A 24922-nucleotide genomic window follows, 5' to 3' on the forward strand; every position below is an offset into this window, starting at 1 on the left:
AAGTCCCGTTTCTCTTCTAGACATAACTAAGGGCTCAGCGTTTACTTTCATCCTCTGAACTGAAAAATGGCTCAGAACTCATCTGCTTAAATGTTTCTTTTGTGTGTATGCCCTTTCTGCTCAAAGTTTTTCCTCTCCACTGTCGCTGGATGCACGATCAGTGTGTGGGATAGCTGCTGAGTCAAAGACACATTCTTTTCCAGCCCAAATCCAGCACACAGTGCATATACTCTAAAGCACATAAGCAAACATTTCACTTGGCTGAGATTTCTCAGTTAAAACATTTTGTTTTGGGGTTTTATGATGTGTATAATTACTTTCTTGGTAGCTTTTGTTTGCGTTTCATGCTACAGTATGGCTATCAAAATGGAGAGAAATAAATATACATAATTGCATCTCTTTGTGTTTTGTCTAGGTTATGTTATATTTAAATTTTAGGCCTTAATTAGAAAAAACAAATAATGGTTTTGAGAGTAAATAAATGCATTGAGATGTAAATTTATTTTGATAATAGGGTATGAAATCAATAAACACTTTAAAGGCTAAAAATTATTAGACATGTGCACACATACGATGACTGTCTTTACAAACAACCTGCCTACAACATATAAATAAATCAGCTTATTGAGTTTCTACTTGAGACGGATTTCAAGAGGAGATGGGGAAATTTTTCTTTGGCCAAACCATCAACTCCATATGACTTAAATTAATGGGACTAAAGGACAATCAAGACCAGCATCAGTTTGAAAGTAAACTTAGGTCGATGCTTCAGATTTGCCTCTTTCCCAAAAAATATAAATATTCATGAGAGCTTCTCAACGGAAGCTGAGAATTTAAAATGGGACAAACTTAGATTGTTTTTAGCCAATTTAATCACTGCTCAGTTGTACTTTAATTTTCTAACTAAATGTAACTAAGATTTTTGAGTAGGAGCAATTTAAAAACATTCTTAAAAAATCATCACTTATTTTGTGATGTTTGCAGCTCAATAATAGTTTCCTTAAGCTTCAGAATAGGACCATGTCAGCTTTATTAGGTTTAATTCTTTTTTTCCCCTTCGGTTAAAGTGTTAAAAATAACTCTTGGTCTCTTTTCCACCGTTTTCCACCCTGTTTGTGCCGTTTTTCGCATGAGCAACACCACAACAGCATCTATGAGCTGCAATGATTGTGAGAAACTAATACAGTTAATCTCACTGACAGACAAGTCTGGCACTACTCACTTCCACAGAAGCCCCCCTCTGTGATCTCTTCTTCAAACACGTCAGTGAAGCCGCGGCCTGCGTTTAATTTGGCCAGCCGTCCGTCGATGAACTGCAACCATAAATTACAACATGCTTATTAAAAGAAGTGGAAGAGGGGGAGGGGGAGAGCAGACGGATTCAAACACTTCACCCTCAGAGGGGTGTTATTAATCCTACCTGACGGAAACTACAGCCAGAGATTAGGTGGGTTTGCAGGTAATAGGGATTTGTTAATACGGAGCAGATGAGGGATTAGAGCTGCAGACTAAATTCTGCACACTGTCTGAGACATGAGGAAGTTTCATTTCCTCCCTTTGTAACACAAAGCCCACTAAACTCCCTGTCATAAATAAGCCTTTAACGGCCAAGACAGCTGAAGGTTTCATTAGCTTAGTGACAAAAAGCACATTAAGCTCAAGTATCAACAAATAAACAACAATAAACAAAAATCACCTAGTGAAATAAATACACAGAGTGCATCGTTAGATAAAAAGGTTATAGAGTTGGCCATCTACGTATCAGTATGATAAAATCCCAAAAAGGGAAGAAAGATTATAAGAAGAAAACAGCATAATAAAGTCATAACAGTAACAAACACATCAAAGGCTTTTTTGGAGGATTTCGGACCATTAAAAAGAATCTTTTGCCACACTATAAGAGGTTTACAGCGTTACTAGTGTGACAGCCGCAGCATAACACGTCAAAGCTTGAGTTTTAAAAGAAAATACAATGTTTTAAGAATTCTCAAAAGTTATAAAAAAAATGAAAATCCTGCTATTTTAATGAAATGATCCAAGGAATCCCAGAGAAGTTTCCCTTTTACAGACTAATGCTTTCCCTGGGAAAATTAATAATAGCAACCACAAAAAATTCTTTAAAATAAAATTCTTTAAAAATACATATCTTTTAAAAGTTGTATATTTTGAACCTTGAGCAGGAATGTTTATTATTTCATTGATTGTTAGGAAATACAAAAAACAGGTAATGTCTCTAACTGTACAATCAAATACCCTTTTTTATTTTTTTTACTGGTAATAATTAGTGCGATCAACCTTTGAACCCTGATTGGGGCTTTTTTATAATTGGTATCATATTCTTTGAAACACACAAAAAAAACAAAACAAAAAAACTTGACAGCAACATATTGTTGGACCATTTTTTTTTTTTTTTTAAACCAGACTACTCCTCCACGTCCGCAGTGCAACACCAGTACAGGCTGTTCTTGGGTGCATGTCCTCGGGGACAGCCCGCTAACTAGCGACCGACACGGCTACCCGCTCCTTTGGTCAGGAGAGCTGGAAGCTAATCATTAGATCATTTTAATGAGAGGTGAGACTGCAGGCTTCATCGGCTGCTCCGCTACATGGCTGGTCCAATTAGCAGAGATAATCAACCCAAATCATCACCTAGCCCGAGCCTCCACTTAAACACCCTGCTCCCCCACTCAAAGCCCGGCCAGATTACCTGCCTCGCTCTGGGCCTTAATTGGACATTACTCAACAATGGCAGCCTGGGATCACAAACATGTGAACTAACAATTAAAAAACAACAATCTGTTATATCTGCATGCAGAGTGGCACCAACAGACTAACAAGAGGAAGGGAGTCATTTTCTCTGTTTTCAGAAAAAAAAAAAAGAACATGTCAAATTTTAAAGCCAAATTGGGGTCATGTTTTTAAAGAAAGGTTATTTTTAGATATTAGTTTGAAAAAGTATTGAACTTTTTTTGGTATTTTTCAACGTGAAACTATTGGATGGTATCAGAATTCCAGTGGGTCAACATAAAATAACCTTTAATTATTAAAGAGGAAGAAAAATGCATCCATTCCAAATGTTCAAATACGCATCTAAAAAGCATGACTTGTAAAAAGTATAATAAAGTGTCAGCACCCCACAAGTCAATATTTGTAAACCCAACTTTCTCTGTGATTACAGTTATTTTTTAAAGATACATTTATATTGTTTTCTTTGAAAAATATCTCAAGTTTTGTCAGACTGGATGCGGGAGCGGCCATTTTTAAACCTTGCAAAGATTCTCTTTCATCTTGTAACTCCCAGTTTTTAAAACTTGGAACCTAATCCAACGGTCTGTAATTTTGAATACAATTAATAAAGGTTTTCATTAATGCTATTTTAAGTAATTCAAATTTTACATTATTCTCAGCCATGATTGTGGCAAATTTTATGCAAAAAATAAATTTCCTTGCTAAGGAGGAGCCTCTGCACATCAGGATGCCGTTGCCTAAAACTAAGCATGTAGATGATACATACTAGGAAGTACTAGTGATGCACAAAAAGGCTGACTTTACCTTGGGTTACACCATCATTGAAGTTATATAAACATCTCCTGTAACCAGGCCAAAATCTTCTACCTATGACTGTTATCACCTTGATGTAACCTGTGACAGACTGCAGACACTTTCCCCCCTAACCTTTGGAAAAACTTAATCTGATAATTGAATAATTGAATAAGGCCAGCATTGCATGACTAGATGGTATAAAATACAGTAGGTTCCAGAGATAAGGACCTATGCATGTTTACTAGAGTCACAACAGGCCTGTTGACTTCTTCTTTGATAGATACTTGGGCTACTTGGCCGCTGTTAGTTTAATTTTTTCAGGCAGTAGAATGAGTTTTTGGTGCGTTTTTATAACCTAACCCTTATTTAAACATTTCTACAACTCCATCTCTGACCTATCCACTGGATTCCTTGGTCTTCATGATGCTGGTTGTTCGAAAATATTATTTATCTAACCTGTACAACCTTTTCTGAGCAGTTGCATTTTAAAAAAAGCAAAAAAAACACTACGACCTTTGCTTGAATCACAAGCAGCAGTTTTATTGACAACAAATCGGATGCAAATGGACTTAATTTACCAATTCAGTCCACTCTGAAAGAAGCTGTTGGCACTGAATGCTTTTTAGGGATATCCACGGTAAACAGGCCATAAACACTTTTCAGATTTTAGTGAAGGAAGCAAAAATACAGTTTTCATTGTTTTTACACCAGTCAGTTTCGGACAACTTAATGTTGATGCAACTATTCCCAAAGAAATATATTTGTAGTACTATTGCTATACCAGAGAATGGGTAAGGTTCAAATATTGCTAATATATCTGCAGACTCCATGTGTCATTCCCACTCTAAATACCACATAATATTACTCTAAAAAACCAAGGCAATTCTGTATAATTTTGTACTGAAAGTTTTCTGAACATAAAGCCTTTTCCTCAGTTGGTTTAAACCCTCGTTTGCATTGCCAAAAATTAGGCTAAGACTCGACAGGGGTGCATATAGCACAGACACATTAAAAAACAGCCTAAATGAACTTCAAGCCTTTCTTATTCAAAGAGTCCTCATGAGCAAAGAGAATGATTAAGAAAAAAGGGTCAGCTGTTGACATCCCTTGACATGTTAGGAAAAATGTCCATCAAGTATACAGGAAAAAAACTCTCATAAGGCACGTATGGAAACGTCTGAAATAAACTATATGTGCTGAAATCTGTTTACTGGTGCTTGTTAACTGCATAGTATAAGGAAGAAATGCATTAGAAGAGCCAATATTTATGGAAAAAATGTCTTTGCTATTTTAAGCACCTCTTTCCAATACTGCCTTGGCAATTCTCCTCAAACACACCAAAACTGAATAAATATACATATAGAAGACTACTGGCAGTAAACCATCTGGGTACAAGTGTCCCTTCAGGCTTCTGCAACAAGAAGAAAAGGGTTCATTTACTCCATCTCTGTTTGCATAATATCCACATGACAATCGAAGTGTGCTTGAGAGTCTGAGCGAGTGCAGAAGCTGGAGATGGTTGATAGGAAGCAGGTTAATGTTGACAGATGTTCCCCCGCATTCTTTCTGAAGATTTCTCCCACTTGTTCTGTTCTGAACAAAGATGGACTGCTTGACCGAGCGCTAAAGAAAAAAAAAACTTAGAGTTGTGCAAGAAGGTGAGTATCTGACATTTGAAGAAGCATGTGGCATTATTGTGTGTATTTTAGGATTAGTGCAATGCCTGCTACTCAGAAAAAAGATTAAATTATTATGTGTCTGCTTCTGTCTTATTTTTGTAACTCTCCTCTCCTGTTTGTTCTTATTATTTAATGTAGATTAATCATACTTATCAACACACAACTATATATTGCCAGGTCTGTTGGTATTTGTTGCCAAGTTTGAAAAAGAAAAACTCCTCTCCATCTATTCATTATGTGCTGCAGATTTACATGAATAACTCTGTGTTACTCAAATGAGGGGACTGTTACTTACGGGTCTTAATGGAGCAAAACAGGTAATTTAAAAGGAGTGAAAACACTTGCAATCAATCAAAAAGTACATGTAAAAAAGCAATTTCCTGCTAAGACATGGCAACACCTCCAACTTAAGTAACACTTCAGAGGTAATCACATGTGGTTTGGAATGTGCGCCGAGGTCAACCGAGTCCAAGAACATGGTTTAAATTTTGAAGATTTAATCCGTTCAGCTAAGACTATAAAATCTTACACTTTGGCAAACAAACAAATAATTTAGAGCAGTGAGTGACGTTAACTCAATGCTGGTTGGATCATTCCGTCAGCTATACCATAGAGAATATTGCATAAACTCTTAATTTCCATAAGAAAATTAGGTTAATCATTTAGATAAATAAATAAAATAATAAAATACGTATTGGAGACATGATTTACTGTTTGCAAAATGCAATGTTTGTGGATGCCAATTTAGATCTATAGGCAAAAAGAGGAACTAAAGACCTTCAAAATATGAAATGCAAATAAATCATAACCATCCATCTTCCGTCACGCTTTATCCCAGCTGGGGTCGCTTTCAACGGGCGAGAGGCGGGGTACACCCTGGAGAGGTCGCCAGTCTATCACAGGGCAACACCAAGACAAACAGGACAAACAACAATTCAGGCACATACTCACGTCTAAGGAGAATTTCGATAAGCCAATTAATCTAACAATCATGTTTTGGATTGTGGGAGGAAGCTGGAGTACCCGGCGAGAACCCATGCATGCAAAAGGAGAACATGCAAACTCCCTGCAGAAAGACCCCGGCCAGGAATCGAACCTGGAGCTTCTTAATGTAAGGCAGCAATGCTACCCAGTGCTCCAGTGTGCAGCCTAAATCAAAACCAGATTTTGTTTATTAAGTTTGGTTTGGTTAAAGTGTTTAAGTTTTTTACTATGTGATATGTAATTTCAAAACAGCAAAAAAGTGTCTTTGACTCCATTAAGACTAACCATGTGCTGCAAACTTTATTGTCGCAAGATATATTTTAGCAGTTTTCAGTCTCACAACAAATCCATCTTGAAAGACACCCACTAATATGTCCATCTCGTAACAACCATCGGGTCAGACCAATGACATGCCAGCAGTGTTTTTGGGGCGGGGCATGTAGGAATGATAACCATCAGAATGTCCTATCCAGGGCATTACAAACATGGCTACGCTGGAGAAATCACCTGTAGATACCGCAATTGAGTCGGTTTTAGCTAAAACAGCAACAATTTTTCGGTTAAAAAAGGAACAAAGAGAAGCACTTTGTGCATTTATAGATGGGAAAGATGTTTTGCTCCTTCTTCCGAAATGATTTAGAAAAAGTTTGATTTATCAGTTTACTCGAGTTGTGAAAACAAACAGCAGAAAAATCCTATTGTGATCATCGTGTCTCCGTTGGTGGCTCTCGTGAACGACCAAGTTGCCTGAAACCTCACGATTCGCTGCTACTGAAATTGACTAAAAGCATATTATAGAACATCCCACAATCAGCTCCAAGTATTATACTAACATCCCTCATTTTCACTGACAGACTGAATAGCAGCCATCCCAGATTGATAACGTAGACCTCAACTCAGTTCTACACATATCAATCTGGCGACGGTTACATTGAGGCAGGAAGCAGTTACAATAAGCAGGTGTCACTTTAAATGGCTAAAGAGAGATGAAGGATTGCTTTCTGGACCGAAAAACAAACATTTTTAACAGAAATGTGAACAACTGGACGTGTGGCTGCTAACTGGGGACACATTCCAATGAAGCTAATTTTCAAAGTAAAGAAAACCACAAGCTATAAGTGGATGTTTTGCCAGGGATCTACAAAGACTGTCTGTGACAAAAGATAAAACATTGGTTGACAACATTTAATTGATCAGACCCATACCTAAAGGTGAAATTCTAAGCAGTGTTGTTAATAATGACAACAAGAATAAAAAAAAATGTCACTAAATTATTGCTTAAATTTAAAAGCAATTCAATTTGAAAGATTAAATTTTATTCAGAAAGTGCCGACCTTGTCAGCTCCAACTACAATGACCTGCAGAAACTCCAGCATATGAGTTTGCACCGAATTTTCAAATGCACTTAATACGGACGCAATAACTGTTTACATTTAAATATCCTCCAACCAGCAATTATGCCTGGTTTGATCATGAGTATATGATTTGCATATTCATAAAGGCACAGTTCTGGTCAGATTACACACATTATATGAATTGAACCTGTTTGGCTAGCTGACAAGTTTCAGTACATTCAAGCCTTCTGAGGATCAGGTCCAAGATATGCCTACATATGGCTGTGCCAGGAGGTGCTGGGCAATGAGGTGCTTAAAACCATTTAAATTTACCTGGATTTCATTTTTCCAGCCCAATAGGAAACTGGACAAACACAGAAAAGCCCTGAAGAAGCTCATGGCATTGGTGTTTCAAATAACTGACCAGCTTTCTTTAACCAGTTTCTTTTTCTTCTTTTTTTAACCATTGTTGGACTTTGAAATTAGACATCAGTCACATGATATGGCGATGTGTACATCATGTGTCTGCAAACACGATAAGTAGAAATATGGGCTAAACTATACAAAAATATTCCAATACAAGTATTGAGTTAGAAAATACTGAACAGAGTACATCTTCATTCCCAGATTGTGTAACTATGACTATTAAAACTTATGTGAGCATGTGTGTGGCCATGCAAGAGAAGCGCTGCCTGTGTGTTTTTTCAGCGGATGTGGGTCATGGTCAGAGCATCGCTCGGGCAAAACCACTGGCCCCGCTCACTTTAGCAGAAAGAGGAGTGGAGCAGATAAGCTCATCCCATTCCCTGCTCTCAAGAGGGGGAGGAGAAGGAGATAAGGACCTGTTTCCCAAAGCTACCGATTGAGGAGGCAGCTGGCCCGGAGGAGGCTTTGAACTGATGCTAGCTATCTGCTCTGCCTGGGAAAATTATGAACCCGGTGTCCAGAGAAACAAAAGGCTGATTGAGGGCCGCTGTGCTGTACTGGGGTGCGGGGGGGAAAATCACACAGCTATTACGGGTCAGGGAGCACACAGGGGTGAGGGGAAAAAAGGGTGAGAGGAAAGCCAGAGGTGTATTTCCCTGTAGCTCTGGCTCTGCTAAGTTTAGCATAACTAAAGGGACAAGGAGAGAAAACATTTTAAGTGTACACAAGGTCTTTGTTTTAGTTTTTTTTTTTTTTTTTTTTTTTTTTTTTAAAGAAAACGCTGATGAATAGAAGATACCTGCCTAAACAGGCAGTGAATGAGCACACAAATAAGCATATTACCACAGAGAATAAGCTATATTCATTAGAGGGTAAAATCTGAGGAGCAAATTAGAGTCTGGCATTCAGTGCTTTTAGAGACTGGCACAAACATGTTGAGGGCAGAATGCTAAATTGTTAAGGTTTTATACAGTCAGTGGACTCTAGAGCCCTGATTTATCTCCGTTTTGTTTGTACTGAAGATAAAACTGAATAAACAGAGAAACATTAAAATCGGAGCACGGCGATAATGACTGTAAACAGTTTGAAAGGGTCAGTAACCGTCCATAATCCCGGCTTTGCTCTCCTAAATTCCTCCTTACTCTGAACAACTGAACTGTCAAGATACTTAGCGCTCACCCTCAGCAGCTGACAGTTTGCCGAGAGAAGGCGTCCATCTGTAACAATCACTTCTCAGCAAACAGGAAATCTGCTTAAGCATCCCATTTAAAGTGAAGATGCTTCACTTTAAACAGGACACTAACTAGAGAAGCTAATTAAAGGTAATAAACAAAGGTATTTAAACAAAAAATTGTTCACTTTTTGTTTACTTTAGCTATGCTCCATCAAATCATAAAGGTACAAGTGACTCTAAAATCATTTCATAAGGAATGATATTTAAAAACTGCCTTTTTTCCCATTGAAAAATTTAAATGTAAAATAAAAAACTTTAACTACTTTTGTTTTGAATGTTCCAACATCTCTTTTCTTATTTCCAACAAGCAGAGAAGAGTGCAAGTTACTGTAAATAGAGAAAGTGTCGAGACCAGCTGTTGGTACCTGTTTAAAGAGCTGCAGGTTGACGGCCATAGACAGGAAGTTCTTCATTGTGCTCGAGCGATGGTTGACAAAACTCTCCTCACAGAACGTGATTGGTTCTCCCTGCAGAATTCAGACACAGATTTACAAAAAACATCTTAAATGAAAATATTACTCTTTTGTTTATTCCTGTAACTTTTTCAGCAAAAAAACAAAAAAAAAAAAACATTAAATGAAGATACTTTTTTCATATGGAGCTGGACTTCTAAAACAAGAATATTTTAAAATAAAGTCAGAGCAGTGCACTAAGTTTCTTTCTAACTCATAAAAATCTAAAAAGCGTTGTTTTCATTCTGCTCTCCTAAGTCAATACTTAGCAAAAATGTGTTTTAGCACAAATACAGCAACAAGTTTGCTCAAGTCAGATTACAAGGAGGGCATAATGTGAACATTTTGTTGATATTTGAGACATTTTTCACATTTATATCCTTGCTCTAACCCATTCTATTGTAGCTATGGCTGTTTTTTTTTTTGTTGTTTTTTTTTTATGAGACTTTGCTCTTTTGCAGCCTTCATCAAAGACATTTCTTCCTGGATTTCCTTGTATATAGCTCTATTTATTTGGCACTCAACTCTGACCAGCGTTCATGTTCCTGCTGTCAGACTGACTGTCAGACCCTGAATTTCCATCACTATGAATTTCTTAAAAAAATAATATTTTTTTTAAAACGGCCAGAACTGAATGTGAGACCAATTCCTATCCTATCAGTAGTTTCTTGCCCCTAAGCTGTGGTAATCTGCAGCTCGTCCAGAGTTACTACAACCTTAATGACCTCTAAGCCTACTTTGGGTAGATAGTGGATTTGCAGTTTGCCATACTTTTACCCGCTTTTAAATAATGGATTAAATAAATCCCCGTAAGATGTTAAAAACACTCCAAAACTACCCCTGACCTGTGCGCTGTCCTCATCATGATGTTTTCTCACTAATGATTTTGAACTAGCTTCCAACTCCTTCACAAAACTGCTGAATATATACTGAGGTTAAAGCAACATAAAAGGGTTATTATTTTTACAAAATGGGAGATTTCTAATATATTTTGGTTTAACTGGGTCTTCTCTGTCGGTATCATAGTAAAGATTCATTTTACTTTCTATTTTTACTCCAATTTCTGGTGGTTTATCAAACAAAATGCAAAAAAAAAAAAAACACCCCACAAAAGTGTGTGGTAATAAGGTAATAGTGGAGGCAGTTTGAATACTTTTGCAAGCATTGTATTCTGCCGCCCAAGCTAAGCATAACATGTAGAAAGCTACCAGAGTATTTCAACAGATTTCTTCATTAGCGAGAGAAAAAACAAGTCAGAAATGAATCTAATCGTGAAAGAGGAAGGAAACAGGATTAACAAAGGAGTTAAAGTTTGAAAATAAATAAATAACAGGCTCCTTTCAACCATTTCCCCTGGCAGCGCATATACGTATGAGCTTCACTGGACCAGATGATGGCGTCCTACTAAACTTCCCAGTCCTCCGCATAAACACATGATCACATTATTACCATTCCTTACATCATGTCTGTTGGCCTGTGAGCTATAGACACAGAGGATGACAACAGAACCACTCTGGGCCAAACACACTCTGCCCTCCAGTCAATTCAGATTCCTGTTTTCTTATAATTAACATAACTCTCACACGTTTCAACAATGCTCTAAATTCCTGTGAAGTAAAACAATGAGCTTTGTCTGTTCTAGGCTCTGAGCACAACGTGGCTCACACAAACAACTGAACCACGGTGGAGGGTAACCTCATTTCTAAGGATGGGAGAACGATACCAGTGGCCCGAATTACTTTACAAGATCACCGCTCCGGTTACATCACAAAAACTTTCTAAAGAAGAAAGCCGGGTTTTCATCCCTAACGGGGTAAAATTAACTAATAGTGGCTGAGATTATCATCATCACCACCTAAATATGCATTATGGATTTTGCCTTTTGTTTGATGAATTAAGATTCATTGTTATTGATTAAATCAAATCATTCTTTTTTTAACTGAAATAAGTCGGAATATATGTATAACCACTGATATGTGAGCATTACAATTACTTGATGTGCAATGCAGAGTATTTTAGATCTAGATGCCTCTGCATGATGGCTGACATCCTCAATTAAAGCTTTCAGGCCAAACCATTAATGACTGAGACCTCAAAGAGGTCCAAAGTCGTCTGATTGGACACCAAGGCTTTGAAATATTCTACCTTAAAAGATAATCCGGCTTAACTGTGTGAATGCTAGAAGTTCAACCATATTTACAGCATTCTCAATGGTGTGAATTTCTTTATTATCATTATTATAATCTATTATTATTAGTTAAATTTTGTCTTAAACAGCAGTCTCAATATTAAACAGAGTAGATCAGAACTTTTATAACATCCTCTTTTAAATTATAAACCAAAGTGTAAGTAGATTAGAAGTGAGTTTTTATATACCGTACCTCTTCTATGTCACTTTTTCCAGCTTGTCTATTTCATCTTCCTTTTTTTAAAATGAGGCAAGATTTGTGTTTTTACTGCTGTAAAAATAAAATAAAACTAGGTTTGAGTATAATTATCCTTAAGCATAACATTTTTCACATCCTTGCCCATTTAGATAACCCCTAATATTTACCATGTATTGTTTTTTTTTTTCTGACTAAAAGCTTTCTTAATATTAATATTCCCCAGGAAGAAAGACAGCTTTACTATGACAGAGAACCTGATAAGAGAGCTAAAGATTAGGCTGATGGAAAGGAGGCCTTTTGACCTAATAGACCTGAGTCTTGATGCAAAATAATAATTTAATAAGTACCAGTGAAGCCATCCCCAAAGCTGGGATTAAGTTATTATAAGGCTGTAATATCAAAAAATATTTTTCCATTGATTGTTGAGTAGGAAATAAATTATTACGCTTAGCTGACACATTTCCATTTCTAAAAACAACTTTTAAAACATGGATCCTCCTTACACACTTAAAATGTAGAAAAGTGTTATTTAGAAATTTCTATAATTCAACAACTCTGCTCTGAACCTTAATAATTCACAAATGTACTCATGAGGTAAACGTGACGAGCCGCAGAGGTTCATCTCTTTAAGCCACTTTGGAATATGGTATTAAAAAAGGCAGATTTGTGTTCATCCTTTATAGGCCACAAATCAGCCTTAGATAAATTAGCTTATTGCCTACATGTGTCTAAAATAACATTTTAAAAATCCCTTTTTGGAGGATTTTTTTTAAACACACCTTAAAAATGTTCTTTTTCCACATAACAGTATTTATTTTCCAAGCTGTAGAGACACCTGGCAGAATAACGTCAAACCCAAAGTGATGGCGTAAGAAATATGTGTATAATCAGCTGATTGCCTTTCGGCTCATTATTAGGCTCCAGTTTTGTTTCATTTACAGCTCAGCAAGACTCCCAGTAAGCATCCACACCCCTCCTTCTGTTGAGGCATATGGGTCTGTGAACCGCTCAGCACAACTCAGCTCTTTCCAGGAAGATCTTTTCTTCAGCTCAGAACAATAAGCAGAACGGTGAGATTCAACAAATACGGCAGGAAATTAGGAGTAACTTCATTTAATCTGAAGATGTGTTTAGGTTTTAACATGTATGTTAAATCTGAGGCTTTTATGCAGACCTTGTCCGCAAACAAACACCGAGAGCGTGAGTGAACTGAGAAATCACCGCTCACGCACACAAACAGGCTGCTTCTCAGCGCTCGTGTCAGAGGGGAGGCAGTTTGTTCGTGTACCGTCTGTATACAGAGAAAAAGAGAGACAGCATCAATAATGTAGCATCTTGACTCCGGGAGTCCACAAAGTCCAATTAATCTCAAAGACTAAGCAACAAAGGCTTCACTATTTGACAAACAGGACATGGTGTAGTTTGCTCTGCTCTGACTCAGACTTGATAAGCAGAGAAGATCTAGAAAAGAAATGTTAGGGGGGCTTAGTAAAGGAGAGTTAAACACCAAAGGTGGCTAAAAGGGATCTTCAAAGGGAACGTCCTGACTCCTTCCAGCTCCTCTGACATTTCACTGCTTCAGACAAGCCCACCTTAGCTCTGCTCTCCGTCTGAAAACACACCTGTTACCCTCAGTCAAAACCGTCACTTCACTTCAGCCGAGACGGTAACCATGAAGCTCACATCACCGAGAGAAAGAATTACAGTCACACCTATGAAAGGCTCTGCTCTGAATATGAATCCATATTAAATGGTGGTTTTATGTTTTCTTTATCTTTTTGCAGCCTCTAAATATGTAGTTTTCAGTCGGTTTGAAGCCGTTTTCATTTCAGAAAATTGGGAAAACCCATTCTAACCCAGTACCATTTATGATTTATATTTCATAGATTAAAAATATTAAAATAAAGTTTGCACATCAGATTATAACAGTTAAATCCCACATCTATCACACTACAGCGCCTCATGGTTTTCTCCACATGAAGAAGTTTCTGCAAACAGATTAACTTGTATAAAAACAAAGTTATTTCAAAAAAGAACTTCAGTGTCACTCTGACATATCAGGTTAACACAATCATATATCCTTTGTTTTTAATCAAACCCACCTGTAAAAAAAGAGTAGTTATCATTAGGAGACAGTATAGAGTAAGATTTTCCCTGATTTAAATTAAATTTAGAGATAAAAATTGTAGTGAAGCTTGGGTTTATTCAAAGCATATCATGGTAGAAAGTACCCTTAAACTACAAATATAAAAAAGCATGATAGAATGTGAAACAATAAGTAGAGAAAGATGGGTAAGAGATGATGGAGGGTCCTTACAGGTTTATATCTGAGAGCATCTCTGTAGGATCCAAACAGAGCGGCCTGCGCTCTCAGGAAGGCCCTCGCCACGCCACATCCTGTTGCTGTGGACTGCTTCTTCAGCTTGCTCTTCAGAGTGGACACCTGGTGGAACATGGGGGGGAGTTGGGAATGATAAAGACAGGGACCCAGGAGAGAGGGAGGGAGACATGAAGGGTAAAAGTTAAATTATCACCTCTGAAATTGGTGGAGGAAACAGCTAGCCTATTCATGGTGTGAAGTATCACATTTGCAGGTCATCTCAAAAAAAGGATAGAAAAAAAAAATAAAGCAGGGACCCTTCAGACTTTCCTCCGGGCTTATCTGTTGTGCTGCTGGGAGCACCTGCTGCTTTGCTAATTGAGCGGCATAGGTGGGGGGGCAATGGGAGAGGGGGAAATAGAGGAAATAGAAACCCATATCTCTGCTCTTCCTCGTTCAGCCCTTCTTCCCCGGCCATCACCTTCTTTCTCCTTTCATTTCTGCCTCCGTGTCTAAACGCTCCTGTTCCCTCTATCCAGACCTGCTGTTCTCCCCTCCTCTCTTGGCTCTCCCAGACTCCCTCTAGAAAAGGATTCTTGACATAAAACGTCTTTAATTATTTCCCCCTCTCCTGGCTCTGTCTCCAGGACTCCAGGCGAGAGTGGAGGAGCAGCAGGCCTGAGCTTGTTCAGGATGACAAAAGATTCACCCTAGCCACCGGGCCCTGGGGAGTCTGGGAAGGAAGTTGTCAAGAGGCTCTCCTCACCTGCTCAGCAGTGGTCTGACTGTGTTGTGGAAGTGGGAGGAGGAGGCAGAGATACAGTAGTGATGTCATGTAGTGAGGGACCGTCCCTTTCACTGTGTGGGCTGCGCTAGCTTCGCCCAACAGCATTTGTTTCTCGTCTACCACACTCTAAAGCAATCGCCTGCAGGCTGACGCAAAGAATACAATGCAGGCATAAAGCTTCACTGTTTAAATCATCTACTGTACTTCTGCAATATTTTATATCCTGCATAAATAAATACCCGTCAGAAATGTGTAGTAAGAAAAAAATAAAGGATGAACAATGTTTAAGGTGTTAAGTCTAAATCCTGCCACCTTGAATTTTCTTTCTAAACTGTGAGATAGAAAATGTGGCTGTGCATACAGAGAGTGTGTAAAACTCCAGGGTGTGAGGAGCAACCAGAATCAGACTAAATTAACATTTAAAGTCGGGTTCCTCCATTTAACACTACATTATTAATATCCACAGTCCACCTACTTCACTGTTTTAAAAACATAGCCAGACGTTGTGATGCCCGCGCTCCGGTGCATGGCTGCTGTGTGTCCTTAGCAGATTTTTAAATATCTTTTAAAAAGGCATTTTTACGATAAATTACTATATTTCTTCATTTTGTAGTTTGGCAATGAGGGGAATAAATATTCAGTTCATGTCAGTGATTAAATAAAACCCCAGGCTTCCTGCAGGTTTTATTTTAATCTGACCATTTTTGCCAGAATGCAAGGCTACTAAAGTTCTAAAAAGTTCCACCTTCAAGAAAACTTAAATTAGAAAAAACTTCCAGTTTTCTCTTGATGAACTCAGATCTGGAATCAGCAGGTATAACGTAGAAACATTTGTTATCTTTCATTCTTTAAATTACAACAATAAGAGCTTTCACAAGTTTCAATCAGTGTACCTGTCAATAAATAATGTGCACATCTACGTCCTTATGATTTGAAATAAATCAGATAAGCTGGTATCTGCCAAGAACAAATCCCGATTCCTGCATTTTTACTTTGAAAACAATATTGTGTTATACATTTTCTTCATTCCAAAGTGCTTTTAAATAGATGCCAGGAAAAGTGCAGGAGTGTACCCTGGCTTTATTAAATGATACTCCTCCCCCACCTGTTGCTAGTCAGCTCCCTGAATACAGGATTATTTTTTCTTCCTTACAACAAGGAAATATTTAGTTGCTCTGAATGATTCTTGTGTGGATTTAGCAGGAATAAAAAAATAAAAAAAAAACAAATTTTCACGCATTGGTTTAAAAATGGTACAAATCATTTATCAGCTAAAATGTTTTCCATAAAGAGAAGAACACCTAAGATGTAAAATAGTTTGTGCAAAATCTACTCTTAAATTTTAATTAAAAAAGCCAGTGAATGAAATAATGCAGCTCAGACATGCGCAACTCACAGCCCACCATAATGTCCATCTACACAAAGCAGTAAGATGTCATTGGCCAATAAGATTTAATATTAGAAATCAGTGCTGCATATATTTAAAATTTCACCGGTATTCAAAGATCCTGCCTTTATTTTGAAAAGGAGCATTTAATCTGCAGGTTGCTTCCTCATTTTGATTGACCTATACAGGGAAAAATGTTGATTACCCCAAGAAATCTAAGTGTAAAAAAAGACTAAAATAGTGAGCAGAAATGAAAGCTAACTATCAAGAAAAAAGTAAGAGGTTACACTTTGTCAGTGTTTTCTTTTATAAAAAATAATTTATTTCAGGTGAAATATAAATAAAACAATAAGAATAATGGGTAATATTTCATGGCTTCATTGTGACAGAAAATTACATAAATACATATGTTCTTATATGAAATATATACTTACAGAAAGTGGGTTCAGCTCATAGCTCTCTTTGGGAGAAAATGCTGCCACCGCTGTTACAGCCGATTTATTACAGTTATAAAACAATCAATGCATTATGTTTTCAGACCCAGCTCTAATAATTGTTGCTACTCTGCCATAAACAAACTGGAAACAGTTAAATAACTTTAGGCTTTCTTTTTCATTTATAAATGTAGGGCTTTTACGTATCGCACAGTGACAATTTCACGTTATAGCTTCTAATTTTAATGATGGGTAAGATCAATATCACTGGAACGGGGGAAGGCTGAGCTCGTCTCACACAGAAGAGAGGCCGAAAAGAACCGAGGAGCTGAGAGACAAAAGAAGGGAAGCAAGACGGAGATTTCGGTCTTAAACTGGGACAAAGACAAAACGAACAGTGCTGAATTCTGTCCCCTGGGCTTTCCCCACTCGCCACGACGTCCCCGCGCTGCCATCGCAAAATGCTTCCAGGCATCAAACAGAAAGTTTACCATGGTTAAATTAACAAGTGTCATCTCCATATTCACTCATTCTACTAAATGCTTTTATGTTTATGTAAAGCCCTTTGTGGGATTAATATTTCATGTTTATGTGCTCATCACTGATTTTTTTTGTCTTTGCAAATCATTAAACTGTCTTTTTTTGTGTGGAGGAATCAAAGCGAGGACGTTGTCAGTCTATGAGGGGGAGGAGGACCCAGAAGACTGTCAGAGCAGACGGGATAGCCAAGTTTACTCAACAGAGTCATCCAGTATACTGCAGCTTTCAAACAGTGGGAGACTCCACTTATTTTTACCTCCTAATATTTAAAAAAATAAATAAATTGTTCTTCCTGAGAAGAATAAAACGTTGGAGGAAAAAAATCCTGATGTTCGCTTAAATTGGTACAAATCTCGAATCAAAAACGTCTAGGTGTGCTGCAAAAGTACAGCGCTCATTTTTACTAATAGAAATCAAACCTCACAACTCGTTGTGCTCGCTCACAATCCAGACACATGTACAAAAAAATAAAATAAAATAAACGTGTATTTAGTAATTGGCTCTTGAATGTGGAGCCTACGCCACAATCATCAGGTATGCCTCCACGGTAATGGCTCTGTCAAACTAATTAACTTCTACAGTTTGAGTGAAGCTAACGAGACGCGTACAGGCATCAGAGGAAGGCCAGGCTCTACAGGTGATAACCCTATTTGGCAGTGACATTTTTTAGTGTAAAGTCACAGTGGCGGTGATGAGATCAAAGGCAGAGACTCCCCCATTGGGTCCAATTAGAACTATAGCATTGTAGAGGGAAGGGTGGCAGGAGAAGAGAGGGGAGTGGGTGGCTGAGGGAAAGGGGAACAGGAAAAAAAACTGTTGAGTTATGATATTCATAATCTATGCAGAGAGGCCTTTCCAGTACAGGTCTTCTCCCCATAGCTGTGATCTTTTCAATTTACATCAAGGGAAGATAGTCGGGGATGAAAGCGGGGCATCCGAGGCGCACAGCCCACAGAGGGCAGACATGGGGCCTCATTAAGGCCCGGCCCAGACAGCCCCAAACAGGGTTTGAAGTGCGTCATATAAAGAGCACGAGGTCAAAGGTCAGACATAGAACAGATCTCCATTTAACTCTCCAGCTGAAGATGATAATTAGCAGGTGCAATCATGATCCCTGTCTGACTGTAAGGGATGATACCTCCATAGGTGACAGTGGAGCGTGGAGGGCCCAGAATGTCTGAGGGCCCTGCTGTCCACATACACACACCCCTACACATGCACAGCCATTCATTAAGGGTCACACCTTAGGACATACATTCATGTGTGTCTGTGCAAAACAGGTACATTTTGGCTTTAGACGCACTTTAGAACAGGAAGTATAGAATTCAAGAAAAACTGCAATATTTTTTGTTATTTAATAGGGTTGCCTAAGTTGGTATATTTTAAAAGTATAACCAACTATATAGCTAAATATAGGTAATTTGAAAAGAGAATTAAAACTAAATCAAAAGATGATTAAAAAAATATTTTAAAGGTTTCTTATGACCAAATTCTTTTTCAGTCAAATGGACAAAAATGATAAAAAATTTGACTGTTTAAAATAAAAATAATGAGAATAAAAAAAATGTTCAGTTACACAATTTAGGTAGAAATATTTCTTTCTAATCGGTCAGATGCTGAGTTAGAGTGAGGCTGGTTTTTAGTAACTTTTCTGGTAGCAGATGAAAATTAGGAGTAATCAACCAACATGCCTTATTATGATTTAGTTTTATGCTTTAGGCTGGCAGACAATAGATAAACAGGGCTGTTTATTTCTCAACACTTCCTGCGTGTTTCTTTTGTGATTGGTTTCTGTCCTTCTCTTTAAATGGGTTCACATTTATAGGGCTTATTGACTGTCCCAAACATCTGCTGTCTGTACGGTCCCTTTATCCAATTCGAGACGACATCTTCTGCAAACATGACTGTAATAAAACTTTCTCTGTGCTGCTTGCTGTGCAGTGTTGGTGGCCGTAAAGAGTGGGCTAAACGGACTCCCCCTGCCATGTCTTTCCAAGCACAGAATTGTGGATCATACAACAAAGAATAAGTATTTAATGATCTGAATTTGTTTGCTTTACTTCAGCTATAATTTTTAGAGTGCAGGTGATTTATAAAAACCATAAAAGTTGTAATTTTAACAAATATAGAAACATCTGTAGGTGGCTTTAAAAACTACATTTAGGTTTTCAGAGAAAATGTTTTCTGTTGCAGAAATAGTTCTAAACAATTAGGGTCACTTTTTTGTTTCTTAAAAATCTTTTTTTTTCTGTTTGCTTGTCAATAATAAATTCATTTTTACATTCTAAATTTGCATAAATAAAAGCTATTTTTAAATATATTTAAAAGAAAAACTTTCCTGCAGGTGAAAGCAAGTAGTTTATAAAAAAAAAAAAAATAACATAAAAAATTCTGGAGCCCAAAAAACAAAACAAAAAATCCTACAAGTGTTTGATTTATAATAAGGAAAACAATTATCTTAATAGGTTTAAATTTATTTCAGATTTCTGAGTTGCACTGATGTTACTATAACACAGACACAATCTGCAGCTCAGATTGAAACTTCTGATGATGTTTCAGTCCAAAATCATCAGGTTTTAGCTAACAGTTTAAATGATAAGTCCTGATCTAAATGCATGTAACACTGCAGAAATTCTAGAAACAGCTTGCCAATAAACTGAGAGAAGCTTAAAACAATAAATTCTGATTGTTTCATATTTAGAAATACAAAAAAAGTGTCCAAAACTCCAGAAAACTTGAAACTTTCCAAATGGCCCCTTAAGAATCTGATCTGAACAGTGATTTACTGACACAAACCTCTGTCCAATAAACTAAAGGTGCTCCACCCAGAAACATATTTAATATTCAGTTTTTTTATGTATTATAGTTGAAATGTAGCCCAAATAATTAAAAGCAAGTTAGAAAATATGCATCAGAGCATTTAAATTGCTTAATATAAATGCAAACTTCAACTAATGCCAGAGAAAAGTACGAAAACGCCCACAAAATAAAAACCTGATTGACAATTCTGCATGAAATAAACATATAAAAAGCTGTAAATCAAAGGAAAAAAAATTACACTAAGCCCTGAATATATATTTAGAATTATACTCAAAAATGTTAATACAACATTGCAAACCTCTCCCCCAAATAATGACCCCAACACTTGTCTGTTGTTGGAGGAGGAAAAAAAAAAAGGAATAGAAAGTTGAGTTTTCTCCTCGCAAAAAAAAAGAAAGAAAAAAGTGTTTTGTTTAAGCTTCTGTCCAGGGATAGAAAGCCATGGGGACGCAATTAAAGAACTACAAAGAAAAAAAATAGTTATGAAAATCTCCCACTTTCTTTTGATGTGCTGGAGTCTGAAGTGTACACACACGGCGTACGCACAAACACACAAATCTGAACAAAGACACGGAGAACAGACTTACAGCGCGGTCTTAACAACTGCAGATGCATACATGCACACAAAGAGCATGGGACTTGGAAATCTATGAAACAGATTCATTCATTAAACTAAAGATTAATATTAGATTTCATAATTTAACTTCCCAATTAACCTTCTTTCTACCCATTAAGCTGCACAGTAAAATGGATTATTAGTTTAAATTAAAGCATGGAGGAAACCTATTTTTAGTTTTAGGCAACCTTACACGACGTTTCACTGGAAGTATGAGTGTTAATGTAGAAAACAAGAAAAGTTCAATAAAAAGGTGCAAAAATAGTTGATCTTTTGTTGATTTAATGCAAAGCGAGTAATTGTTAGGCAAAAATGAAAAAGTTGGAAAGCAGAGAGGAGGAGAAACGGTGTGTGTGTGTGTGTGTGTGTTTTAATAGGGCTATGAGTTTCTCCCCGGTGTGGGGTTACTTTGTCAAGCTGACCTCTTATAGCAGCTGAGCGGCAGAGTTTTGCATACATAATTAACTATAGCTAAATGTCATCTCTCGCTTCAATAACCATCGCAGTGGGTGTTGCTTCTCTCCCTTTTTTTTTTTTTTTGACTTCTAATCCGGAGTGAACTGTCGGTAGATCGGCTGAATGCGCGAAATAATGTGCCGCTTTTAAAATCCACACGAGCAAACCGAAGGACAGCAGTGAAAGCAAATGAATGAGTTTGCCGCTGTTTTAAAACAATCACGACCTGGAAAAATGATTGTCAAATGAGCAGACTCTGACATTTGCAGCTGGTAAAATACAGGCTCGCCAACGAAAACGACATCTGAGTCTTTGTTTGGAGCTTGTTATTATACTCTGTGGACTGTTCCCGCTAGAGTACAGCATGTATGTGAGGCTGGACGCCACATTTTCCCACACCGGAGCATAAGAGTGGCTTTACTTCTGGTGACTGCTAAATACTCTGCTTAATTCAAACTGAAATCATTTTCAGAGGATCTGATGGACAAACAAACTATCAGAGAAGCAAAAGTTTCCTCCAGAAGGATATCAGAGTGTCACTGATGAACATTCCTGGTTGACAGCGTGTAGGTGTGTCTAAGTGCATCTGTAAACCGACATGCGAGTGCTGCCAGCCGTCTGCTGCGCTCTGCTGTAGCTGATGATGTAGATGTTGTTCCCTGGAAAGTCAGCGCCCAAATTAAAGCCGCGATGTTTGATTAAGTGTGCCAGGTGATCTCAGGAGAGGCGCGGCAGATACAACCTCAACCCCCTCATTCATTTGTAAACCTCCAAATGCGGGCTTGAAATACAGGAAGTAGGAGTGTGTGCTGTAAATCTCACCCCCCCTCCCCCCTTGATTGGGAATACAAATGATCAAATGTTGGAGGGCTAGGATTGTATGGGTACACGGTGTCAGCAAAGCAGCGAGCGGCGGAGAGGAGGAGAATAGAAGGAATTAGGCTTGTGATGTGTGAGAAAGAGAGAGAGAGAGAGAGAGGAGCATCTGAAAATAAAGATATAAGCTGCATTGTAGCTGCTCAACTTGAATGTGGCACAGAAAGAATAATACATGAAAAAAAAAAATCTGTCATTGGTTTGAGATCAATTGCCAGAATCAAATAAAAACCTTATTCAGTCACACAATGTTTGTTTTCCGAATTAACCGACTCCTAATTTGCTATTCTAGGATAGTTTTAATGACTAGCGAGGTAAACAACTTCACCAACTAAAAGTCAATTATAACTTTATCAGCACAGTCTCCGGTTGGAAGAGGAGATGTGGATCTAACAAAAAGCAACAAAAGTACCTTGATCTTCTTGTTTTATTGAGTATTTCTTCTCGGCATGCTAGTCAACACACTGATTTTACTGACAAAACAAGGTGCCACAGATATTTAAAAAGTAGAAAACCATCGCAACTTTTGGTTAAACTTTAGCAGTTTTTCAGCAAATCAGATTACTGGTAAAACATGTTATACGAAATTTAAAGATTGCTCTATACTCTGATATCAGGTCATTTAAATAAGCGTAAAATAAACAGCTATTTAAATAGGAGAACAAAGACCAACCTGTTTATACTGCTGCCTATACAATAGAGAACATTAGAGAATGGCTGGCCTTTAGCTGTTACCAGGTGTGCACAATGCTAATCTATTTTAATCTCAAAGCCTGGTAAGTACAATTAAATTTTTTTTTAAAGAAAAATTATTGGGAAAAAAATCAAATTTATTTGTTAGCTTTTCCTTCATAAGGGAGCTGTTTTTAAAGTTCATTGGATGTTCCTCAGGGCCTGCTTGGATGGTCACATTTTTTTTTATTATTAATGAAAATTACACTATGGTGTTTCAACAATAATAAACTGTATTTAGTACAATATTTAGATATTTTTTTTTTTTGATAAAAACATTCTTTAGAAAGTGCTTTAGTAAGATTTAATAGATCTTGTAAACTCAGATATGAGCAAAATAAAAACATGCTTTGAAAGTGATGAAGTAAAACAAAGGAATAAAAAACATTTTGATCATAAATCCGTCCTTTCTAAACCCCACACGTCTCTATTTAATTACATTATGAACATTATGAACTAATTAAGTTACATTTAAATTATTTTAGAAGGCAATACTCCCGGCAAAAAATAAGGAAAAAGGAAAGTCAACTTTCACAAAATAAAATACATAGAAATATAATTATTACCTAATTTAATTAATTTGGTTCTATTTTTGACAGCAAAAACAATGTATAAAGCGATAAATCTACCCTCTATATAATACACAAAATCATGTTTTTATCAAAATGTGATATGAGAAAAGAGTCGGATCTAAAAAAAACTGACTTGCATTTCTGTATGGAGAGTAGAAATTATCATGTTAACGGCAAATGTTTTAAAATATAGTTTCTTCAAGGCACAGTGATAAACTTTGGGTTTGACCAGGTGTAAATACAAAGATGTGTGTGTGGGTTATATATTTACTAGGGTAGCTAAGCCCCAATTACAATTAGATATTAAAATTAATTTCATTATACTAAAAAGTTTTTTTTCCTGTTAGCAAATATATATATATATATATAATTGCTGAGCATTGTGAAGTCATCTGGGAAGATTACTCCTTGTTTTAAAGTGGAAAGACCTTTCTGCCATCACCCTAATGTTTACATCCCTCATCATCTTTTAGAAATCTGGCTGCGCTGCTTCAAAACACTAAAAGAATGTTTAGTCAAATAAAAAGAAAAAAACACAGGTTCAATTCACAGATTACGTTAACCTAAATCTGCCAGGGGTATGAATAATTTTAAGCTTAGCATCACTTTTTTCGTCTATTTTTGTTCATTTATGTGGATTGTGTGTTGATAGTAGTCAATGTAAAGCTATGGTATTATTAATGGTAGGCCTATGCATCGTATAAATTTGTGATATTTGAAAGAGGAAATAAAGAAGTCAGCAGAAAATTATAAAAGTAGGTAGTGGGTAAGGGATGGGATACTAAAAAAAAAAAAAAACTTCCTCCTGTATTTTTTATTTTATTTTAAAGTGTTTAAAAAAAAGGATTTTAGTTCTAAAGTCCTTATCAGAGAATCATGGCATCCATTTGCACCCCTTACCAATTACTCTCTCATTTAGATCTGGCCTTCTCTTCCAAACGGAACCGCTACCAGCTTACTGGTATATGTAATAGTCAATAAATGTGAAATATTATGTGTGAAACTGCGAGAAAAGGCCGTTATGGGGCGGGCACTTGTGGAGCTGGAATAGAGGTCCCGTCTGAAAGGGAGCAGCTAATTCAGGACAACTGTGAACTCTGAACCCCCTAAAAGCACAGCCAGTGGTCAGCCAGGCCAGGTAACCAGCTCCACATGTGCTGCCAGCCTGCACCGCCGTAATTACATGGATCTCTAAAGGTTTGTTTAAATCAACATCAGAAGCGCTTTTTGTTTTCTATTGCCGTTGGACCTTAATTTCAGACACATTTTGCCCGTGGCCTTTACCTTTTAATTCAGGTGGTGCTGCATATATTTATAGGAGGTGAGGCAGAGCTTTTTAAGTA

At 37.2% G+C, this 24922-nt stretch overlaps 1 protein-coding gene across 2 annotated transcripts in view; it reads right to left on the minus strand.

Annotated features, from left to right (window-relative positions):
- The window catches only part of dennd1b (DENN/MADD domain containing 1B), a 162730-nt gene that overhangs the window by 32890 nt on the left and 104918 nt on the right, over positions 1-24922 (minus strand). For both annotated transcript variants that reach the window (XM_038286374.1, XM_038286379.1), the window contains 3 exons: positions 14357-14482; positions 9566-9667; positions 1223-1313 (listed from right to left, as the gene is read on the minus strand). In XM_038286374.1, the coding sequence (XP_038142302.1) occupies positions 1223-1313; positions 9566-9667; positions 14357-14482 (319 nt within the window). The remainder of the gene's footprint in view (positions 1-1222; positions 1314-9565; positions 9668-14356; positions 14483-24922) is intronic.

The sequence above is a fragment of the Cyprinodon tularosa genome, unplaced genomic scaffold (genome assembly GCF_016077235.1).
Source record: "Cyprinodon tularosa strain WSP-4 unplaced genomic scaffold, ASM1607723v1 ctg106, whole genome shotgun sequence".
NCBI classification, from domain to species: Eukaryota; Metazoa; Chordata; class Actinopteri; order Cyprinodontiformes; family Cyprinodontidae; genus Cyprinodon; species Cyprinodon tularosa.